The sequence below is a fragment of the Microtus oregoni genome, unplaced genomic scaffold (assembly GCF_018167655.1).
Source record: "Microtus oregoni isolate MIOR12 unplaced genomic scaffold, Mior012 000040F_ref0000088, whole genome shotgun sequence".
Taxonomy (NCBI): domain Eukaryota; kingdom Metazoa; phylum Chordata; class Mammalia; order Rodentia; family Cricetidae; genus Microtus; species Microtus oregoni.
In genome coordinates, this window is record NW_024543207.1 from 22,374,720 (window position 1) to 22,394,481 (window position 19,762).

At 50.5% G+C, this 19,762-nt stretch overlaps 1 protein-coding gene across 1 annotated transcript in view; it reads left to right on the forward strand.

Annotated features, from left to right (window-relative positions):
- Positions 1-1,998: 1,998 nt before the first annotated feature.
- LOC121433639 (tubulin polymerization promoting protein) overlaps positions 1,999-19,762 on the forward strand; it is a 30,044-nt gene continuing 12,280 nt past the window's right edge. The window contains exons 1-2 of the mRNA XM_041632116.1: positions 1,999-2,099; positions 11,409-11,726. Of these exons, the coding sequence (XP_041488050.1) occupies positions 11,413-11,726 (314 nt within the window). The 5' untranslated portion in view covers positions 1,999-2,099; positions 11,409-11,412. The remainder of the gene's footprint in view (positions 2,100-11,408; positions 11,727-19,762) is intronic.

A 19,762-nucleotide genomic window follows, 5' to 3' on the forward strand; every position in this document is an offset into this window, starting at 1 on the left:
CTGAATTTGCTCATGGCCCATTGTCAGTAAGAGCCATAGGCGGGGCCTCCCTGGCATCTTCAGCAGTGGCATGAAAAGAAACTGGCCATATCTGTCCATGATGGTTTAAAACATGCCAAGCTTTTCCCAACAGTAAGAGCATAACCACAGTCCCTCATTCTCAGAAATGTACCCACACTCCACAGCCCAGCTACCCTTATCACTACCCTGGTACTGTCTTGACTCGAGGCCTGTGTACATCCCTGTTATGTTCTTGTAAAGCAGGACCAACTTCAAGCAGGGCTCTAACCCACCCAGAGTCGTCAGTCTTTGTCTTTACCTGTACTGTCCTTTTATGATGAGCCTGGGCCCCTTTCTACTCACGTCACCTGGCTGCCTACTCTGCTCACACCTACAAAGAGATGCGATTTGGCTTGGGACATATACACCCTACAGAATTAATCAGAAGATACCCTAGGATGCAGGCTAGGTCCAGGCTGGGGCTGCCAGCAGCAGTAGGTGACTTCACTTGCCTACCTCAGGACTTCAGAGAGACACAAAGGCCGACAACACAGGCTCCTGCCAGGCTGTAACAAATCTGTGGAGCTGCTTGCTTGAAGACCCTGAAGCACTAGTTGCTCTCTCAGATTTGGTGCAGGGTCCCTGTACAGGCTGTCTGCAGGTGAGATCCTTGAGGTTTCAGCAGCTACCATGCTATCAGAGGGTCAGGTCAGAAGATGCTCTTCGAACCTTAAGGTTCATCAAGCTGACATCTTGGACCATGGTTGTTAACAGCTGGTCCTCCAGAACTTTATAATATTGATACATGTCTGCAGAGGACCTGGGTTTGGTTCCCAGCACCTACATTGGCCTTCTCACAATTACCTGTAATTCCAGTTCTAAGGTATCTAGAATACCCATCTGACCTCCAAGGGCACCTGGCAGGCAAGTGGTGACATACTGACGAACAGGCATATACACATACCATAAATAAAAATAAAAATAGTCGCCTTTTGAAAATAGGCTGGTAGAAAGATAAACACGAATGCCAGTTTTTCAATACATCACCTACATTTTGATTTCCAGGGGACGATGGGGATTGGGGCTTTGCGGAACTTAAAACAAGTGGCCAAGCCAGGACCCCATAAAGAAGAGCTAAATGACAGAAGAGGGCCCGGGTCTGGTTCCCACAGTTCTGTACTCATAAGACTTCCATTGTGGGAACTCGCAGGTGAGCAAGAATTAGAAGTGACTTTTAGTCATTTGTGAGTAGCTGAAGAAAGCAGGATTCTGGAGATTTGAGAGTCAGAGACCACCAGAGGGAGGGTTAAATTGCTCCAAGTGCCCAGGTGGGCCTAGTTCTTAAGTTTCAGAACGAGGTACCCTCAAGCATGAGTTAATGTGCCAGACACTCATCACCCCCCCCCCCAACTCCCCTTTGGGCTGACTTGGCTAGAGTCAAAGACAACCTGGAGGACGGAGAAGTCTATTGTACCAAAGCCTCTGCCTCCAGCCCCGCTGCATCACCTTACCAACCCCATAATCTTCTACAGAGTCACCTTCTACAGAGGCAGGGAGGCCATGACCTCACCACAGAGTCAGCAGGGTAGAGATTCCGTGGCAAGTATCCCTAGAAGGAAGGAAAATCAGCAGACTCTCAGGATGTTTCTCAGACAGGTAGCGGCCAGCATCTGCTCATACGCACCAAGCTCTTATGTAGAAATCAGCAACCGGCTAAGCTCACTGCGCCACCAGCCTCAGCTTCCCCTCTTGGGAATGGCCGCACGCCCGGCGCCCCAAGGCCAGGTGTGCCCCACTAGCTCTTCCCCAACCATTGCCCGGTTCCCACGCTCCACAGCTCCACCGACGACCGCGCCCTGGGTAGAGCTGCGTCCAGAGGCCGGCAGTGCCTGCGGCAGCCTTGTAAGGCAGTAGCGGCCTCCGGTCTCGGTGCGCCGCGCTCCGGTCGGGAGGAGCCTCAGCGCGCGCCTAGGCGGGGCAGCAGGAGGAGGGGCGCGTGGGCAGGGCTGGAGGGCGGGGCCTGGGCTGGCGGCTCAGAGAGCTCAGCGCCCCGGGCGCAAGTCTCGTCGCGGAGGCGCACCAGTGGACTCGTCTTAGAGGTAAGCTAGCGCTGGGCGCTGTCCGTGGTCCGAGGCACGGGTCCGGGGCCCTAGGCTCAGGGCGCCTCCGGTCTGTGAGGCTGGTCACCTGCCACTCTCTGCAGCAGCGCGATCAGCTCCCACTGCTGGAGCGGTGGTTCCTGGAGACCTCGAGCAGTGGTGTCAAGAATGGGTATGCGTTTACACTGAGCCAAGCGCATTGCGTCGCCACTTAATACGGTGGACTGAAAGCACCCCACTGTTCCCCACCAGACCCAGGTGCTAGGCCTCGCCGGGCCTCGGGTCGCTGCCCGTGGAACCTGGTGGGAAACGGTGTAAAGAGAAGCCACTGCCCTGATCCGTGCATCTGGGAGCAGGAGCTGCCTGGGCGTTCACGGGTCTCAAATCCTGAGCCCGCATTATGTCCTGTAGGTGACAGAGCCCATTCGCTCCTCCACCCTTCTTGCGAACCTGTAATGTCGCAATCGAGATGGCGAGGGTTCTGTCAGGGTCGCATTTTGAACACCCATGTTTGAGTGCGGGAGAGGGAGGATCCGAGCCTTCCTCGGCGGTTTCGGTTATGTAAACGAGGCCTGAAACGAGGTGAGGAAGACGAGTGGCCCTTTGTGGCACAGCGTTGGACAGGCTCTGCTGTCCTGGTAATCGGTCCTGTGCGTGTCCTGGGTTTATGATGGCGTTTGGCCCAGCGCCCATTTGTCTATCTGGGCTCTCTTGGCCGCGTAGGTGGCCTGAATAGGCGGTGTGAGCTCTCCAGGACTGGAGCAATGGATGGGGGGTTGGAGGGGCAGCTTGATTAGCTTTCGGCTGGGTTCTCTGGCGGCGGGCTGCTGTTTGTGCTCGCGTGCCAGCCCCTCTCCCATCACGTGACCCCTGAGGACTGGCGAGGGGGAGGGGCACAATCTGAGCCTAGTGTCTCTAAAGGACTCCTCTATTCAGAAAAGCTCATGATTGCAACAGGGACCCACCCTTAGGAAAGGTGCCCTAATTCAAGTGACGCATTGAAAATCTTTGTCTTTACCGATGGCAAAGTGAAGGTAACGTGCGCAGCTTGATCCTTGGGTCCACCGTTTCCATTCCTTGAGGTTGTGGAATATAGCTATTTTAACTATCACCTAAGGTTTTGGAAGTTTTTATAAACATTAGAAATTTTCATGTGAGAAAATTGAAATCACCCATAAGGGGGTGGAGGCTTGTGAGAAATCTCCGAATTTTTCTGGAAATTTCTGGGCCCTGAAAACAACTCTGCTGGGTTCCACAGAGAATGAAAACTGGCTTCTTCAGCAGTGCCTGCTGGCCTATTTATAGCCCGCAACTGAAGGAGGAGCCTGTAGGAGGTGTGATTTCAGTTCTGCCAGGGAAAGGGACCTTGCAGCCTTGTCCAGCCCTCCCCACTCACACAGAAAGGCTGTGCCCACCCATGCAGGAGAATGGAGCTTCCCACTTCTTACTGCGTTGGACAGGCTCTGCTGTCCTGGTAATCGGTCCTGTGCGTGTCCTGGGTTTATGATGGCGTTTGGCGTTTAGGAAGGGTTGGAGCTGCTCAGCCACAGGCTGGGTTCAGACATGGTGGCCAGCCCCTACCACCCTGGTGGGGTCTCCTACTGCTGGTAGGATCGGCTTCCTCATATAGAAGAGTCAGTGTTTCAACCTTAGCATCCTCTATTTATGGCCAGGACTTCCCTTGTCCAAAGCATCCCACTACCTACAACACCCCCCAATCAAAGCAACCTCACCCACGTCAGCCACCACCCATGGCCACATCCATGACCCACGGGAATCTCCTTATGACATCCTTTATCAATGTCATCATTTACTTAGGGCATTCCCTATCTAGGGCAGCCCCACGGAGGACCTACAGTACCATCCCACAGCACCTTCAGCTCTATGCCCCGTTTTCCCTCTGCAGCACTGGGGAAGCCTCCTCCTGATGTCCTGTGCCAATTCCAGAAACAGCCCTGCTTGGGTCCCAGAGGATATGGTTTCTGTGACCCACAGATGGCTTACTGTTATCAGGGTAAAGTGCATGGACAGAATGCAACTTCCTGATGATGAACGAAACCATTTGGGTCCATCATCTCTCTTAACTGTACAGTGATGTAATTCACAGCTGTGAGCTGTGGTGTCCTGTCTAGATGCCCAAATGTAAGGCTTTCTTTAGTCTTTAAGTTCATGAATTGTATCCCAAGCTCCTCTCCCACCTGCCAGGCTTAGTGAGCTCTGCCAGATGGCTGCCCCCTCAAGGTCCCTCCCACAGGGACCCTGCTTCAGTGCTGTAATTTCAGTTTCCTCCTGGCAGTCATTCCCATTGCCCTTTGCCCCGTGGTAGAAGGTGTGGGAGTGGAAGGGTCTTATTAGTTTCACCTCATGAACATATATCCCTGTGCGCTATCTTAGCTCCTGCCTGTGTTTTTTGACCTTTACACATATGAAATCATATAGCTACGGTTCTATTGAGCTGCCTTCTTTTAACTAGTGTTCACCTAAGCAGATTCACCCATGGCTCTAGTTTCCTGCCCTCTGAGCCTCTTCTGTCAGCTGTCTTTGGTTGCTTCCCTGTTGGGAGATCAAGGATATAGATGCCTTGGACTCTTCTACAAACTGAAAGGCTCCGGAAGAACTGAAGTTGTTGGGCTTCAGATTATGAGCCCCTTCAGATGTAGTGAGCTGAGGGTGCTGCTTTATAGGGTGTCCCACCAGCTACCCTCCACATGCGGTGCTCTGTGTTTCATATCCCACCACCAACTGCCTAGGTCAGTCTTAAATGTTCCCACCTTGCAAGGTGTGCCCGGTTTCTGGTTTGGGGTCGTGCCTGCACGTTCCTGATTATACTAATGAAGCTTGGCATTTCTTGTGTTCTCTGGCTCTCCCCTGGACTGTCTTGTTCTGTTGAGTAATCTCCTTTTATTCTAATTGACTATAGAGGCTTTTTTATATATTGGACAACTCAGTGTTTGTTGTATAGAAGAAGAATCTTTCCTTATTTGAGCTTTGCCCTTTTAGTCTCTTAATACTCGTTGATAAGCAGAAGTTAACTCCAGTCTGGTGCTATTTAGAATCTTTTTTTTTTCCCTTTTGGGAGTCTGTTCTGTATGTTCTGTGTCAAGTCTTCCCTACCCAAGAGTATCTGGCTCTGGACAGTAGTAGATAGACACAGGAGCTTAGCTTCCTCAAGCTCCCTGTGGATGTGACATGTGCCTAGTCTACATCTTTGTTTACCTGTCTGTGTACCCCCTCTTGTAGCCCCGTCTGACCCTCTGCCTCCGTCCTGTGGCTTTGTACTCATGGGGCCTCTGCATGTCTTAGAGTCCTGCTTTCCCTTTTGGTCAGAGCTTAGAAGCTATGTGACGACAGCGACGCTGAGTGATGTAACATGACATAAACCCATTCTTCTGCAGTTCTGCATGCCGGAAGTTCAATACTCCAGATAAACTGTGTTCCTGCCCTGGTTCTGGCAAGCCCTTCTTGCCCTCAACTCAGCCATTTCTGGCCTTATGCCTTGACACTCTGACAGTCTGGAGATCTTCCTGTATCTATCTCTCTCTCTCTCTTTCTCTCTCTCTCTCTCTCTCTCTCTCTCTCTCTCTCTCTCTCGTCTACTTATGCTACTCTAACAAAATACCAAGGATGGAGAATTTATACAGAACGCAAATGTATTTCTCATAGTTCTGGGGGCTGAACTCTAGAATCAAGGCGCTGCAGGGTCATGGTTTGATAAGGGTGGCTTCTTCTAAGATAGTGCCTTCTTGGAGCATACTCCAGAGGAGAGGTCAAGCCCTATGTCATCACATGGTAGAAAAGCCTCAGCCAATTCCTTACAGCCCTCTTGAGAGGTCTTACTCCACTCATGAGAGACCAGGAACCTGATTTAATCCATTCTCCAAAGCTCTCATACTTTTGGAGGGATACATGCAGACACGGCACTATCTGGTTTCTGACTTACAGAGGGAATTGGTGTACAATTTACCTCCCAAGTGTGGATAATCTAGGTTGACTTCCTGTCAAAATCCTATTTTCAAACCCGGTCCCATACATAAGTCCTGGTGTTAAGGTGAAGGTTTTGAGGGACTACTGGTCATCCCCTGTTAGGTAGCTGCCTGGCTCCAGGCCAGCTGCACCCACTGGCCAGTCTACACAGCCTCCCTCACTATCCAAGGACAATGCTCAGATGTGTGGTGTACAACTTGATAGTGCTCATGTACATTGGTGTTCATGAAGCTGTGTTGATGCTGAGTTAGGAACCAGTCGTTTACAGGGTCGTTAGCATCCTCAGGACCCGCCCATGGAGCGTCTAAAGGGAGCATGGTGGCAGACCCTGGCGTGTCACTGTGAGAGATGGGTACTCGAAGGAGTGATCATGTAGCTCAATCCCAGAACATGGATCTTGATTTTTTTATCCATATGGATTCATGTAGAATGCTGTATTGGAAATATTTTGGAGGCTGGTTTAGAAATGGTGTTTGATCAGACGATGCATGATGGGATTTGATTTCAGTACTCTCTGCTGGCCTTAGACAACTGTCTAGAGCCTGGAGCTCATACTAAATGTTAGACCACCCTCTTACTCTCCACTCACATCTCTAAAGCCATCGAGAGGGCCCTGGCTAGACAGTGGGGACAACCTGAAGGAGTCACTGACACTCCCGAATGTCTCATGGTTCTTCTACATGCCCAGTCTTAGGCTTCCGTTTAGTGACGGGGCTTGTTGCATTCATCATTTTAGAAGGTATTTCTGTGACCCCCCCCCCCAACCTTTACTGGTGGCTGTCCTCATTCTCTTATTCTAGAACTGTAAACCAGAAGTTCAAATGGTCACTCCTGAAAGTGGGCTGTATCCTTGTATTCCCTACCGAGGGGCAGTCAGGACTACATTGTAAGGAAGGCCTGTGAATTGCAGGAAGGTAGGGACGCTGGGCAGCTGGGCAGAGCAGCCAGTGGCTTTGGGGAGTTCTGGGTTTATTTCTGTTGCATTCGATGGTGAATACAAAGAAGGACATGGGTGTGTAGAGGGGTCTAGGACTTTCCTCAGTTTCCTACCTTCCTTGGGTTCCTAGTCTCCTTGCCCAGGATTCCCCTAACTTAAGTATGGGGTTTTCTGGGACATGTAGTCCTTCTCTACCTGTAGTCCAGCTCAGGCCGGGAATATAGGAAATGAGTGGACATGGATACTGGGCTCCCCTTTCCCTACAACACCCAGGAGAATTGTGTTCTGTTTGACCTAGAAACAGTGAGAATTTGGTTCTGTAGGCAGCAGCCTGGCCTTGGGACTCCAGTCCTAGCGACTGTTCTGAGACCGTATCATCCTGGTCAGCCCTAGTCATACCCTGGGCTGTAGGCTTCTGGATGAACTGTGTAGATAAGGCACGGGTGACAAGGGGGCCTGGCTGGGTCTCCTGATAGATTGGGCTTCTGGTATTGCTTCTGTAGGAGATTCACATTCAGAAAATGCCCACTTTGTGGGAGCTCACTTTGCACGGGATGGCAGTCTCCACTGTAAGAGGCCACTCACATGGAGAATCCCAACGAGGAGCAGGGTGTATGGCTGTGTTATTAATAAAACAAACAACTATCAAAGGATGTGTTGTGTATAAGTACACTCTGAAGTACAGAGCTTGTACAGGGAAGGCTGCCTGTGCCCCGTCCTCAGACACATAGGGCTGGTTGGATGTGTCCAGATCCCACACGGTCACCCTCACCCTGTTCTAACATGGGGTCCCACAGGACTCCGGCCTTGGTGGGATGTAGTGAAGGGGAGGAAGTGAGTTCCAAGGGGACTGTCCATTTCTTCTCATCTTAGACAGACTTCTCTTGTCTTTCTAATGGGCTGTCCCTGGCCTCACTTTTGCCGATGAGGCCTGTGGGACTGAGAATGGCTCATCTGGTGGTCAGGGATTGAGTGGTGTGGGTCTTATTCATCGACACTCATCACATTCACGGATACCGTCTCTGCTCATGGGCACCTTGTCCTGGTTGTAGGAATCTAGTTGTAGTAATAGATTCTTTTTCCTGCTTATAGTCAATTTTCTGATCCCCTCATCCCATTTCTCCTGTAATGGGGCTGTGCCCTGAGGTATGTAGCAGTTGATTCTTGGCGACAAAGTCTCTCCTTTGTCACCTTTAGGTTTTTCTTTCTTTTTTGATGGTGGAGGTCATGTGTACAAGTTTTTCATTCTGAAAAATGAGGTCCAGTTGATTTCCTGTGGGCTTCCTTGGCAAGGAAGACTTGGGGTATATGGGATGCAAGAAACCCTGCCTGAGTTAAAGGGTCCTCAGAGTTTGCAGAAAATCCTGTCTCTGGCATCTGTCCATGTGCCCTCCCACTGAAGAACTGTAATTCTACCTCTAGCTGGCCTCCCCTACCCTCCTCAGGCCTGGTCTGAAGATGTAAATCTGGTAACATAGTCTGTCCCTGAACTCAGTGCTGAGGTGGATAAGTTACCATCTTCTGTCCTCCTGACCCCTCAGGGAACATAAGCCGTCATTGCTGGGTCACCAGCTGGTGCCCCTGTTCTCCTCCACCACACCTACTCTCTTGGCTCCCCAGGAAATCACTGGTGAAGGAGACTGGTCCAGGAAGGGGCTCATACTGGTAGGATGAAGTTTGGGGTATATCCCTCCTGGCTGAGAGACGATGAATCGTAGGCTATCAGGAAAGGGTTAGGATGAAGTTTGGGGTATATCCCTCCTGGCTGAGAGACAATGAATCATAGGCTATCAGGAAAGGGTTATAAGGTATAGCCTCTGGATACATACTCGAGGTATAGGACTCATACCTTGGAAGTGCAGAGTATACCTGAGAGTTGGTGCCTTTCTGGAACCTCTTCTAAATGGCCTAACTTCCCCGGTGGAAATCATAGGGACATGCTGGGACACACTAAGGTCTCTTTAAATTTTAAGTTTTTCTCAGATGCTGTGGGGCAGGAAAACCAGAAAGCCAGTCTTCGAATGGAGGTGGGGAAACACTGCAGCCAGCCATCCTACAACACTATGGGAGAATTAATCCCGTAGGTCTCCATATTCCAGGATGCCTTGGGTGAGGCCTCAGTTCTCTTCAGATTCAGTTTTTTCTCACTGCTGCCTTTGAGAGCTAATGGAGCAGGTCACACTAGAAAGACAGCCCGTGGATAAGAGCCCTGTGTCCTTACAGTCCACTCTGAGAGCGCAGCAGCCCTAATAATAGTCTATTTGTCTTTGGATAGCCACAGTTAGGACCTAACCCACTGTTACTTTTACTTTTAAAAACCTTTTTTTTTTTTTTTTTTTTTTGTGCTATGCTATGCAGGTAATACATGTTCAGGGTAAAGCAAAGCAAAGATGGAAGCAGAGTTTGAAGGCCTAATTGCAGCCCCCAAGGTGCATTCTGAGCACCACCCAGGGAAGGGTCTCAACTCCTGTTTCAGCCTATCCTTTGTGCAAATGTATTGCTGGTGCCTTGTGGTTGCTACGTAGTGGTGGTAACTCATGCTGGGCTGATACTGCTGAAAAATCTTGGCACCGGGGCTTTAAAATAGTGTGGCCATGCTGTCAGCTACTCGGTGAAGCCATAGATGCCAGCTGCTCTGCCACATGGTCCAAAAACACTCCAGGCTGACTTATCCCAGGGCTGAGTTTAGGCAAGTTTTGCTTTCCAGACGAGAAGCAACTTGGATGTTGTTACTTCAGTCTCCTATTGATTTGTGCAGGTATCTTTCTGCCTGAGCTGCTGCCCTGACTCCTGAGTGATGATCACCAATCTTCCTAGAGTGTCACAACAACTAAAAAGCTCTCTGAGCTCCCTCTGAAATCCCTAGGGATGAGTCCTACCCAGAAGCCTTTATACTACAGCAGATAAACAGTGGTGGGGCTGCAAAGTGAGGGCCATCCCTGCCCTGGGTCCTATTCACTATCTTGCGGGGCCAGTGTGCTGTAGGAACCTAGACAGAACACAGTTGGCACCAGGCTGATGAGGACTGGCCGCATCAGTGTGAGACACATGCCCTCGCTGTCCTAATGTGCCTTTACCCTGCTGCTGGTTTGCTCGCAGTTCCTTTGCTTGATTTGAATCCGCTGCTTGCTTTAGTGTCCTGCAGTCCTCAGAAGGGCAGAGCCCCTCTCGTGTTTCAGTATCCTGTGAAGCCTGGGACAGAAGCTCAGATAACCTATCAGGTGCATGGAGTTGATTCACGATGAGTCATGTCTAGTGGGGATGAAGGAACTCCTGAGCTTCAACTCGGCTACAGCTTCTGATTTAATCCTGCTGTCCTCATCTGCCCTGTTCTGCACCCCCACCACCACCATGAAGCTCCATTTTGGGGTGAATTGGAGTGCCTTAAGAAGAGGCTCTCATTAAAAAGGCTGAATTTTTCCGTTATACTTTTATTACCATTTTCAACGGGGGTGAGCAAGAAGGGGATCTGGCTTTGTGGCTGACTGTCATCTGTGTTATTCTGGATGTTTATGCAACTCATACCATCGAGAGTTCAGCAGGGGCCACATTTCACATCCCTTAGTGGTGAAGATATGCCTTGGCCACATTGGCATTGAAATCTCCAGTCTGGACAGGGCCTGCACGTTTCAGCTTCGTCACTGACCCTCTATGGAGTATGTGCCGGTACCAGGAGTTCTCGTTGCATTGAGCCGTTAAGCATTCAGTTCCCAGAGATGCTAACTGGGAGCTCAACACCCCTGCTCCCCAAGCTGGAAAAGGCATGTGCCTGCCCTTGCTGGAACAATAGCGGCCACGTTGGGATCACTGCATATCCTTGTGCTCCCGAGTCTTGCTGGGAGGTGGCATGACCTTCTCAGTCTTCTTAGTCCTCAGGGATGTCTGCCTGTCTTGGGAGTCAACAGCCCACAACACCTAAAGACTATGACTATACTTCAGGCTTCTTTATGGGTTCCCTCCTCTGAGCCCAAAGGTCAACCACATGTTCTAGGATCCCAGAGCAGGTCCAGGGTCATTTGCCACCCCAAAGCATGGCTCAGTTCTGCTCAGAAGACTCAGATTTGAGGGACAGTGAGCATGGCATGAGCACTGTCCCGGATCCTAAGGGTGGCATCATTTTATAGACCCTAAGCAGAACCCATTTTTGCTGAGTCAGACCCTGTCTCCTTTGCCTAGAGTGTGCATGTGTCAGGGTGGCAGGGTCAGTGCCAGGTCCTACAGCTGGGTCAACACTGCTGGGCATCCAGCTCAGAGGGGTCCCAACCCCCAGAGAGGGTGCTTTTCAGCTCTTGCCATATCTTGTTGCCTGGTACCACATACTGCAGCTAGGACCAGGAACACAGATGGGCTGTGAGAAGCAGAATGACCCTTTTCTTCTTCTTCCCTAGCAACATGGCTGACAGCAAGGCCAAGCCTGCCAAAGCTGCCAACAAGACACCACCCAAGTCCCCAGGAGACCCAGCCAGGGACAAGACTGCCAAGAGGTTGTCACTGGAGTCAGAGGGTGCCAACGAAGGGGCAGCTGCAGCCCCTGAGCTCAGTGCCCTGGAGGAGGCCTTCCGGCGGTTTGCGGTACACGGGGACACCAGAGCGACGGGGAAGGAGATGCATGGCAAGAACTGGTCCAAACTGTGCAAGGACTGCCACGTGATCGATGGGAAGAATGTGACTGTCACGGATGTGGACATTGTCTTCAGCAAGATCAAGTAAGTGTCGTGCGGGCTTAGGTGGCAGAGCTCCTATCAGTAGCGGTGAGAGTCTGTGAAGGATCTTGTTTGCAGATTCTGGAGGCTTGAAGCTAAGAAGTGGGTACAGAGCCTGTAGTGTTTGGGACAGTCTGAGGAGTACACTGGCCCTAAGTGCCTTGGAACTCCCTGGCCATGTCCTGAGCTATGGTCCTAGCCTCAGTCTGTTGGCCTTGGATGTAGCCAGAGTAGGGGCTTCTAGCCTTGAGAAAACTTAATTAACTCTAACCAATACCCAGGTTAGTGAGCTATTGCTCAGGATCTGCTCAGGTGAACAGAGACCCAGCCGCCGTTGGCTGAGTCTATGAAGTTAGTAAGTGTGGGGGCCAGGCCTGTTTAGCCTAGTTTCCAGGATATGGTCGTGGCTCGTGACACGCTCTTTCAGCTCTTTGTCCATCTCTGTTCATTTTGCTCTTAAGAAATGCTGACACATGCAGACACAGTGATAGGGATCAGAGAGTGGCCATTCGCCTCTGTGTTGTCAAACATCAGTGTGCTGTCAAGTCCTGTGGTTGATCTCTGTGGGTGGTACCAGCTGGGCATTACTTCCTCCCCTGGCTTTGGGTGGGTGATGTGGTCTTCATCACTGTGGTTTCTGGTCATTGTTGGTGTTCTCTAGGTATAGAAAGTCTTCCCTGCGCCCTGGGTTGTACTTTGTGTACTCAGCCTAGAGGAGAAAGGAAGAGGTGCCCTGGCAGATGAACTCTTCCTGAGAACTCCAGCAAGTATCTCATGCCAGGAATTGTGGAGGGATTGAGCATGTGTCCCAATGGGAAGAGGTGAAGTAAGCCAGATTACCAGATACAGGGTACCATAACCAGGGGTTGGGGATATTGACATCTTCCTGTTCCAGATGAAGCCTTCCTCCAGATGCTGGTTGAGAGAGATGAAGGAATACCGAGCCAGGAATTTCAAAGTCCTGGCAGCACCTAGGAAGGGACTCTGTGGAGATTACTGAGCCAGAGCCTGGTTGTCTCCACCCATCCCAATGCTGATATCAACTAGGAGTTTGAGATTCTGCAAAGCAAGAAAATCTCAACCCCATGATCCCTAGAGAACTTCCTATTGTACAAAGTACACGAGAGAGAGTGTGTGGAGAATCTTAGGTGTGAATGGTTGTAGAACCATTCAAAGGCTGAGAAAGCCTGAGAAATGTATCCCCAGGGGCTCTGCATCCTGACCCTCTTCCAGACCCCCACTGACCCTAGGGGGCTCTGAAGAGAAATCAGAGCTGGTCCATTCTTGCTCTGTCTCCCCGTGGCTTCCAAACCCAGTGAAAAGCTGGAGAAAAGACTTTCCATGGAGCTTTGACCTCTGAAAGCAGATGCTGTGTGTACCCTAGTTACCCCTATACCCTTTTCCCAACCATCTCAGGTCCTGTTCCTGTGATGTCTTAGACCTACTTTGGCCTGAAGTTCAATTATTGTGGGTTAGGCTTTGAGAAAAAAATTACGGCTAGTGGCTCAGATGTGATCACTTTACCCTGATGCTCACTGCAAAAGCACTTTTTTTTTTTCTGGCTGGGTTCCATTGCAATAATACTGGCACCAGCTCCTCTATCTGGGAGGCACTTGGCCAGGAGTGCCTATGCACTTCTAGACTATGGTCCTTGGGTTTCTTAACACTTCTTTCTCCTCAGCTTCATCTGTGTGCAATGTTGTGTGACCCTTACAGAAGAGGGTCTACTGAACTTATTGTATTCATTCCATTGCTTTTATGGGAAGGGCCCAAGATAAAGCGTCAGGAGATGGCTCTTTTCCCTGAGTCCCTAAATAGAACAACATAGTCATTGGAGATGGGAGCCATGAGGAGTTTACAGAGTGTAGACAAGCACATGCATGCAGCAAGATGTCTGTCAGCTTGAAGGACCTCCATACTGCTGTTGCTGCATAGATGACCCAGAGATCTTGATGTTTATAGTCCCTGAGACCCTCTAAACTTCACCAAAGTGACTGCCCCTGAGTTTGGGTACTGACACCCATCATGGGCCTTGTCTGTGAGGGACTTTCCCAGGCTTGGTAGAGCTCACTGTGCTGGTCACATGACCTGTCCTACCTGTCCCCTGGGGATGTGCAGCCTCCTCAGAGAAACTGGCCTTATGGGTTCAACTGGACAGTTCCAGGCAGGGACAGGCAGGTGGGTCCTAGTAAACAGAGGTGCTTTGGTAGGCTGGCCAGCCGTGAGTGAGGGGCACTGACCCAGGCTGCAAAAATGATTAGCCCTAGAGCCTCTGATACAGCCAGTTCTCTCATCCTGGTGCTAAGAGCTCATGCTAGGCCAGTAGACGGGTCCCGCAACACTGAGACCTAGAAAACCTAGGTTAGCTGTGTCTAGCATGTGCATACAGTTAAAGCTGATTGTTTTATGACCTCACCACCTTGTCTAAGCTGGCAAATGAACTTGGACAGCTCCTCACCTTATCTCTCCTTGTGTTCCTTCTCCACCAGCAGGTGGCCCAACCCTGAGCTTTCCAGAACCCCTGGAAGCTGTTCCTATACTGGGAGCATGCAGGGTGTGCCAGTAAGGCCAGTGAACTATTCCTGCTCTTCTCCTTAGACAGGCCCCTTATGGCACCATGTCCTCAGTAAACCCAGGGTACAGAATAATCAAGAACTAACCCAAGAACAGGGAGACCCAGAGACTTGTGTCTGTGAGAGTGCTTCTAGAAGGTGTTGTTGGAAGACAGGAAGAAGTAACCTGCCCAGAGGTTAGTCAGCTTCTCCAGTTTCTTCTGAAGGAGGCTACCTTCCAGCTGTTGTGTGTCTTTATATGTTTCCCCACCCCATGTAGAACTTGGATTTCTACAGCCTCCCAGTGGGTGGTAATATGTGGTTATGAGTCCTTTGAATGATGTGGGTCAGAGGACTGAGAACTCCAGCTCCACATGCCCTTCCTGCTATGTGGGTGGGGAGGGCACTAGACTCATAGGAGTGAGCCATGTGAAGGGAATGCTTGTTCCCAGACTGCAGACCTTCAGATGCTCAAACTCTAGGACAGCCATTCTGTAGACTCTGGGATGCCTGGGAACCTTGGCAGGTTCCTGCCTTACAAGTCAAGGTCCTGGAGAGCAAGTCCATGCAGAAGCCCCGAGAAATCCCAAGACTATGCTAGTCTAGGCAGACAAGCTATACATGCTGTATATTCTAACACTAGGTGTGCTTGCTAACACTATGGGCACATACTGGGGCAGGTCCAGCTGGGTGGCTGGGGAAGCCTAGGTAAGGATCCTGCACTAGAGGCCCAGAAACTCTGATGTTCCTTTTGCCTTCACACCTGGGTCCTTGAGACCCTAGAGGCTGCCATTCCTTCACCTAAACCATCTTTGAATTCTCCTTCCCTCTCAGAACCTGACTCTGTTGAGGTTCTCTATGACCTATGTCCCACTTGGGGTATCTCTATTCTTAAGGAACAGAAGATTCAGACTCATGTTGTCCTCAAGTATAGGGGTACAGTATCCCGAATACCAGGGTGGTGGGAGAATACTGAGAAGGATCCACAAGAAGGACTGGGGAACTCTGGGATTGAGATTTCCAAGAAAATTGTGGCTGTGGTGGCACTGTTGGTATTATGAAAGCTGGGTGTTTGTGGTCCCTTGAGGGACAGCAATGGCAGCTGCAGAGGCCTTTGCCTCCTATGGGAGTTTGGGCCCTGGGAGGAAATTGCTTAGGTACCTCCAGGAAGTTGCTGACTCTGACAGGACTTGAGAGAAAAAAGTTCAACTATTTCTGTTTTGGGGCAGGTTGCCATGGCTCTGCAGGCGTGGCGCCAGCTGGGGTATCTGCAGTCTTTGTTTAGGTCCTTGTCACCATGGCAGCGCTTGTTTGTTTTGATGTTACTATGTGTTAAATTTTAAACAAATTTCTCGAAGCTCTATACCAACTTTTATTGTGGACTACTGTTAAACCTAGACTCTCCATCCTGCAAAAGGCTCAGCACGGCCAGACTCCATACAGAGTCTGACACCAAAGCAAAGCCTGTGGGTGAAGCTTGGGGGACGCCTGGGGGCCTAGGGATCGTATCTCTGTGTGGCTGTCTACAATGGGTCTGTGTTCCAGTGTGTGCCTGTATATGCTGGTGGAAGAAAACGTGCAGGAACCTTAGGGTTGGGCTGGGCTTACCTACTGCCTCCTTACTTTGACCAATGTACTACCAGATGAGGAAGCCCAGAAATCTTTGGCATTCCAGGGCCTGGATTGGGTGCTGGGCACCTTCCAGAGTAAATGCACGGATTCCTGCCAATACTATGCAGAGTCAGAAAGTAACTTGGCTGGGGTGTCAGGGCTGGGTGTCCATTATGTCTAGATATAGGTCAGAAGGCAGCAAAGCCAGTCCCTACATGTAGAAAGCAGGGTCTGGATTTGTCTAGCTTGAGGATTTGTCAGCCACTGCTAAGTATATGAACGACTTGGTCTTCCTTACATGCCACAGCTAGTCAGCAAGGCCTGCTGGGATTCTTCTGACATCTGTATGCTGCTGAAGAGGTTCAGCATAGCACCCACCTAGGCTAGTGTATCCCATTACTCCTAACAAGCCCTAGGACCCTGAAGAGAGTCCTAACGAGAGTTTCGGAAACCCACGGGAAGGACAGGACTCTGTCTGTACCCACTCAAACATCACAGAAATCCAGGTGTCAAGGACCCTAAACAAGTGAGAACCCCTGGAGGCAGGCTCAGTTTCTGACTGTGGGACCCACCCAGTTCCATTCACCTGTGGCACACATGTTCCTGGAGCTCCTCCTTCAGGCTCTACTTTCTGGGTCTTGGGTAAGATTAACAGTCACGTGATCTAGGGGAAAGTGGCCTGACCCTGCAGGCCTTGAATGGAGCAAGATCCTGCAGGCATCCTAGTCTTCAGGTGTCCCAGTGTCTGGAGACTATTCTTACTTCTGCATGGCCCTCTAGTGGCTACACATGGCAGTGCAGAGTGACCCCTTAGATGCTTGTGGGGAACTCAGGGTTCTGACTTCTGGTTGGGGGATAGACAGGACATGTAGAGAGTTTTTTTTTGCCTGAAAGTCATTGAGTTAGTGGTCCCTGTGGCTTTGTGGTCAAGGCTTCATCTGCTCTGGTGAGTCTGAAGTAACCAGGCAAGATCAGATGCATCTGTTGTGATGAGAGGCAGCTTCCTGCACCTGAGCTCCTCCACCTTGCCTTGGAAGTCGGCTGGCCAGTGCATGAAGGACATGTAAGAGAATGAATACCCAGAAGCTGTCTGAACAACTGCAGGAACACCTATCCTCATGACTTATCCCTACACAAACTAGGTCAGAGCCGTGAGGGGTGGGGGTGGGCAGATGTGGTGCTCATTTGGGGTCACCTGCAGAATGTTTATCCCATAACCTCCAGCCCCTCGGAAAACACAAAGAGACAAGTGAGAGGGGACTTTAAAGATGATTTGTTCCCAAGAGAAGGAAGTGGCAATGCTGCAGGTCACAGATGCCCCTCTGGGCAAGTGCAGACATGGAATATGCCCAGAGCATTGCCACAGAGGTGTTGCTGCTTGGCCTCTGATTTCCTGAACCAGGCAGAGTCCCTGTGGCTGACTGGCATCTAGGCCCCTCTAGGCAGAGAGCACATCGCCTGCTCCCATGGGATTTCTTGAGTCCAGTGACCTGCTGAGGGTACAGAGAACTGACGGGCCCAAACTTTCAACATCAGCATTGTCTTTGGCATAGAGCCCAGGACTGTCTTGAGGTAGATGGGTCGTCAGTGGGCAAGGGAGAGACCTGATAAAGGTGCCTGAGGAGAATGACCAGATTTCTGCACCTCCCTTGAACATTAGATCTAAAGAGTCAGAGACACTGGTAGCAACAGGCAACTCAAGGCTCATGGCAGCCGGGGCTGCTCTGTGGTGCAGCAGGCTCAGGTCAGCTCCTGTGTTGTTCCTGCAGAAAGCCCCCAGAATGGGTTCCTATGAGGAAACATCCTTGCAAGGCAGGATCCTGGCCCCGGCCTCGATGGTCTTCATCACCCAGGGTCCCTGGCCTCGATGGTCTTCATCACCCAGGGTCCCTGGCCTCGATGGTCTCCATCACCCAGGGTCCCTGGCCTCGATGGTCTCCATCACCCAGGGTCCCTTCCAGATACTTCAACTGCACTCAGACCACATGTATAAGAGGGTCTCTATTTCCACTCCCCAGAAGCACCTTTTCTGCCTGCATGGTATCTATCTATAAACTGCAGGAACTAAGAACTCAGGCATCCCTGTCTTGTCCTGTGTGCCCCACTGTTTCGCCAATTACAAGTTTTGTTACTTGAGTGTAACTGGAGTTATAAGAGTTATTACTCAAGCCTCCTTCACAAAGGTGATGAACAGACTGGACAAGGGGCTCTGTGAAAGTCCCAAGCTGAGGTGGGGAGTGGTCGTGTTTATGATATTTGCCACAGAGGAATAGGACCTTTTTCAGAGGGCTCTGCTGTCTGATGCTGGGTCTTGACCCCTTATTCAGGTTCCAGGATTACCAAGGGACTGAGAAAGTTACCTATATATATGGGGGCAACATTTGAGCAGACACCCTCTTGTAGGCCAGCTTCAGACAGGCTGGGAGTCAAAGCAGGAAAGGCCAAACCCTAGGAAGAGCCCTCAGTCCTGAAAGCTCTAGATACAGGCCCACTGTTTAAGAGAAACCTGCAGATTTTCACATCGTGAGGAATAAATGAACATTGTCTTCCCAGAGCTAGTTGGGGATTCTTCTTCAAGAAGCGCCTGGGTCTCCTGGGAAGAGTTCTCTGTGAACTGGGCACCAAGACAGGACCCACTCTCCCCAACAACACAGTTAGACTTGTGGGGACACAGGCCAGAAAGGCATTCTTGGTACCAGTGGAACAAGCATCCAGCTCTATCTGAATGTGGCCTGTGATGGAAGAGTCCCTCCAGTTGCCCCATCCCCCAGTGACTCATGCTGGTAGTGCCTGGTGCTGAGGCTGCCCAGAAAGGGCTGTGTGTCCCAGCAGCAGGTTGCCAGGCTGGCCTTTAGGCCTGACATCCTCATGTCAGCCCAGGAAGGGTTGGGAATAGGAGACAAGAGTGCCTTTGACTTCTCAGGACAAACAGAGCAGCCCTGAGGGGCCTTAGATCAACACACACCCCTAAAGTCCTAGTAGAGAGGGAAAAGCTGTCAGCTCCAGGCACCACTGGACTGTGAGGCCAACTGGTCAAGTGCCCTGAATCACCGAGTATTGCAAAGGTAGCTGGTTAGTGTTGGGACTTAGAGCACTGAAGGACTGGAACCCACCCTCGAAGGCAAAGGCATCTATTGAGGCCCCATTGTGTTGTATCTTGGATCCAAGTGCAATGCCTCAGTGGCTTCCCCAGTCTCCTGAGTATGGGTGGCCGACAGCATGGGATTCTGTGCATTTCTCTAAGGACGCTGGCTCAGCTCTCCTCGTCGTTTGGTTAGAATGCCCAGTGTGTTCAGGACCAGAGCAAAGTGTGAGACTCTTCTATGACCAGTAAAAATTCAGGCTGTGTGGCAAGCGTAGTATTTTCATGTCTGTTCCTTAGCCCAGCCACTAGGGGTCCACTTTGTGTTGTCACTGGTGTGTCCTCCCAATGCTGTCCACAGAATGCTTTATCAGGCCACTGCTAAAGGACATTTGGGTGGTTTTCCAGTTTGAATGACTGAAGAAAATCTGTATAATGTTCACAAATGGGTTTAACATGAGCTTAAATCTTTGTTTCTCTTGAAGCAGCTCTCCCTCCCCACCCCCCAAACACACAAAGACTGGCTCATGGTCATTCCTCCTTGGCATGCAGCATTCAGTTTCTCTCATTACTTCTGCTATTCCCATGGTGACTTCCTGTGTGATGGTTGCCCATCAATGGGTTTTCTTTGGTGAGGTGTCTGGTTCAAATACTTGGCCTGCTTGGAATTTTCTTTTCTTACTGTTAAGCTCTTCGCATATTTCAGATACAAACTCCCTTTAAAATCTGTATTTCCCAAGTTTTTTTTTGTGTGTTTGCAGCTCTGGTATTTATCTTAATGTTATTTCAAAGAA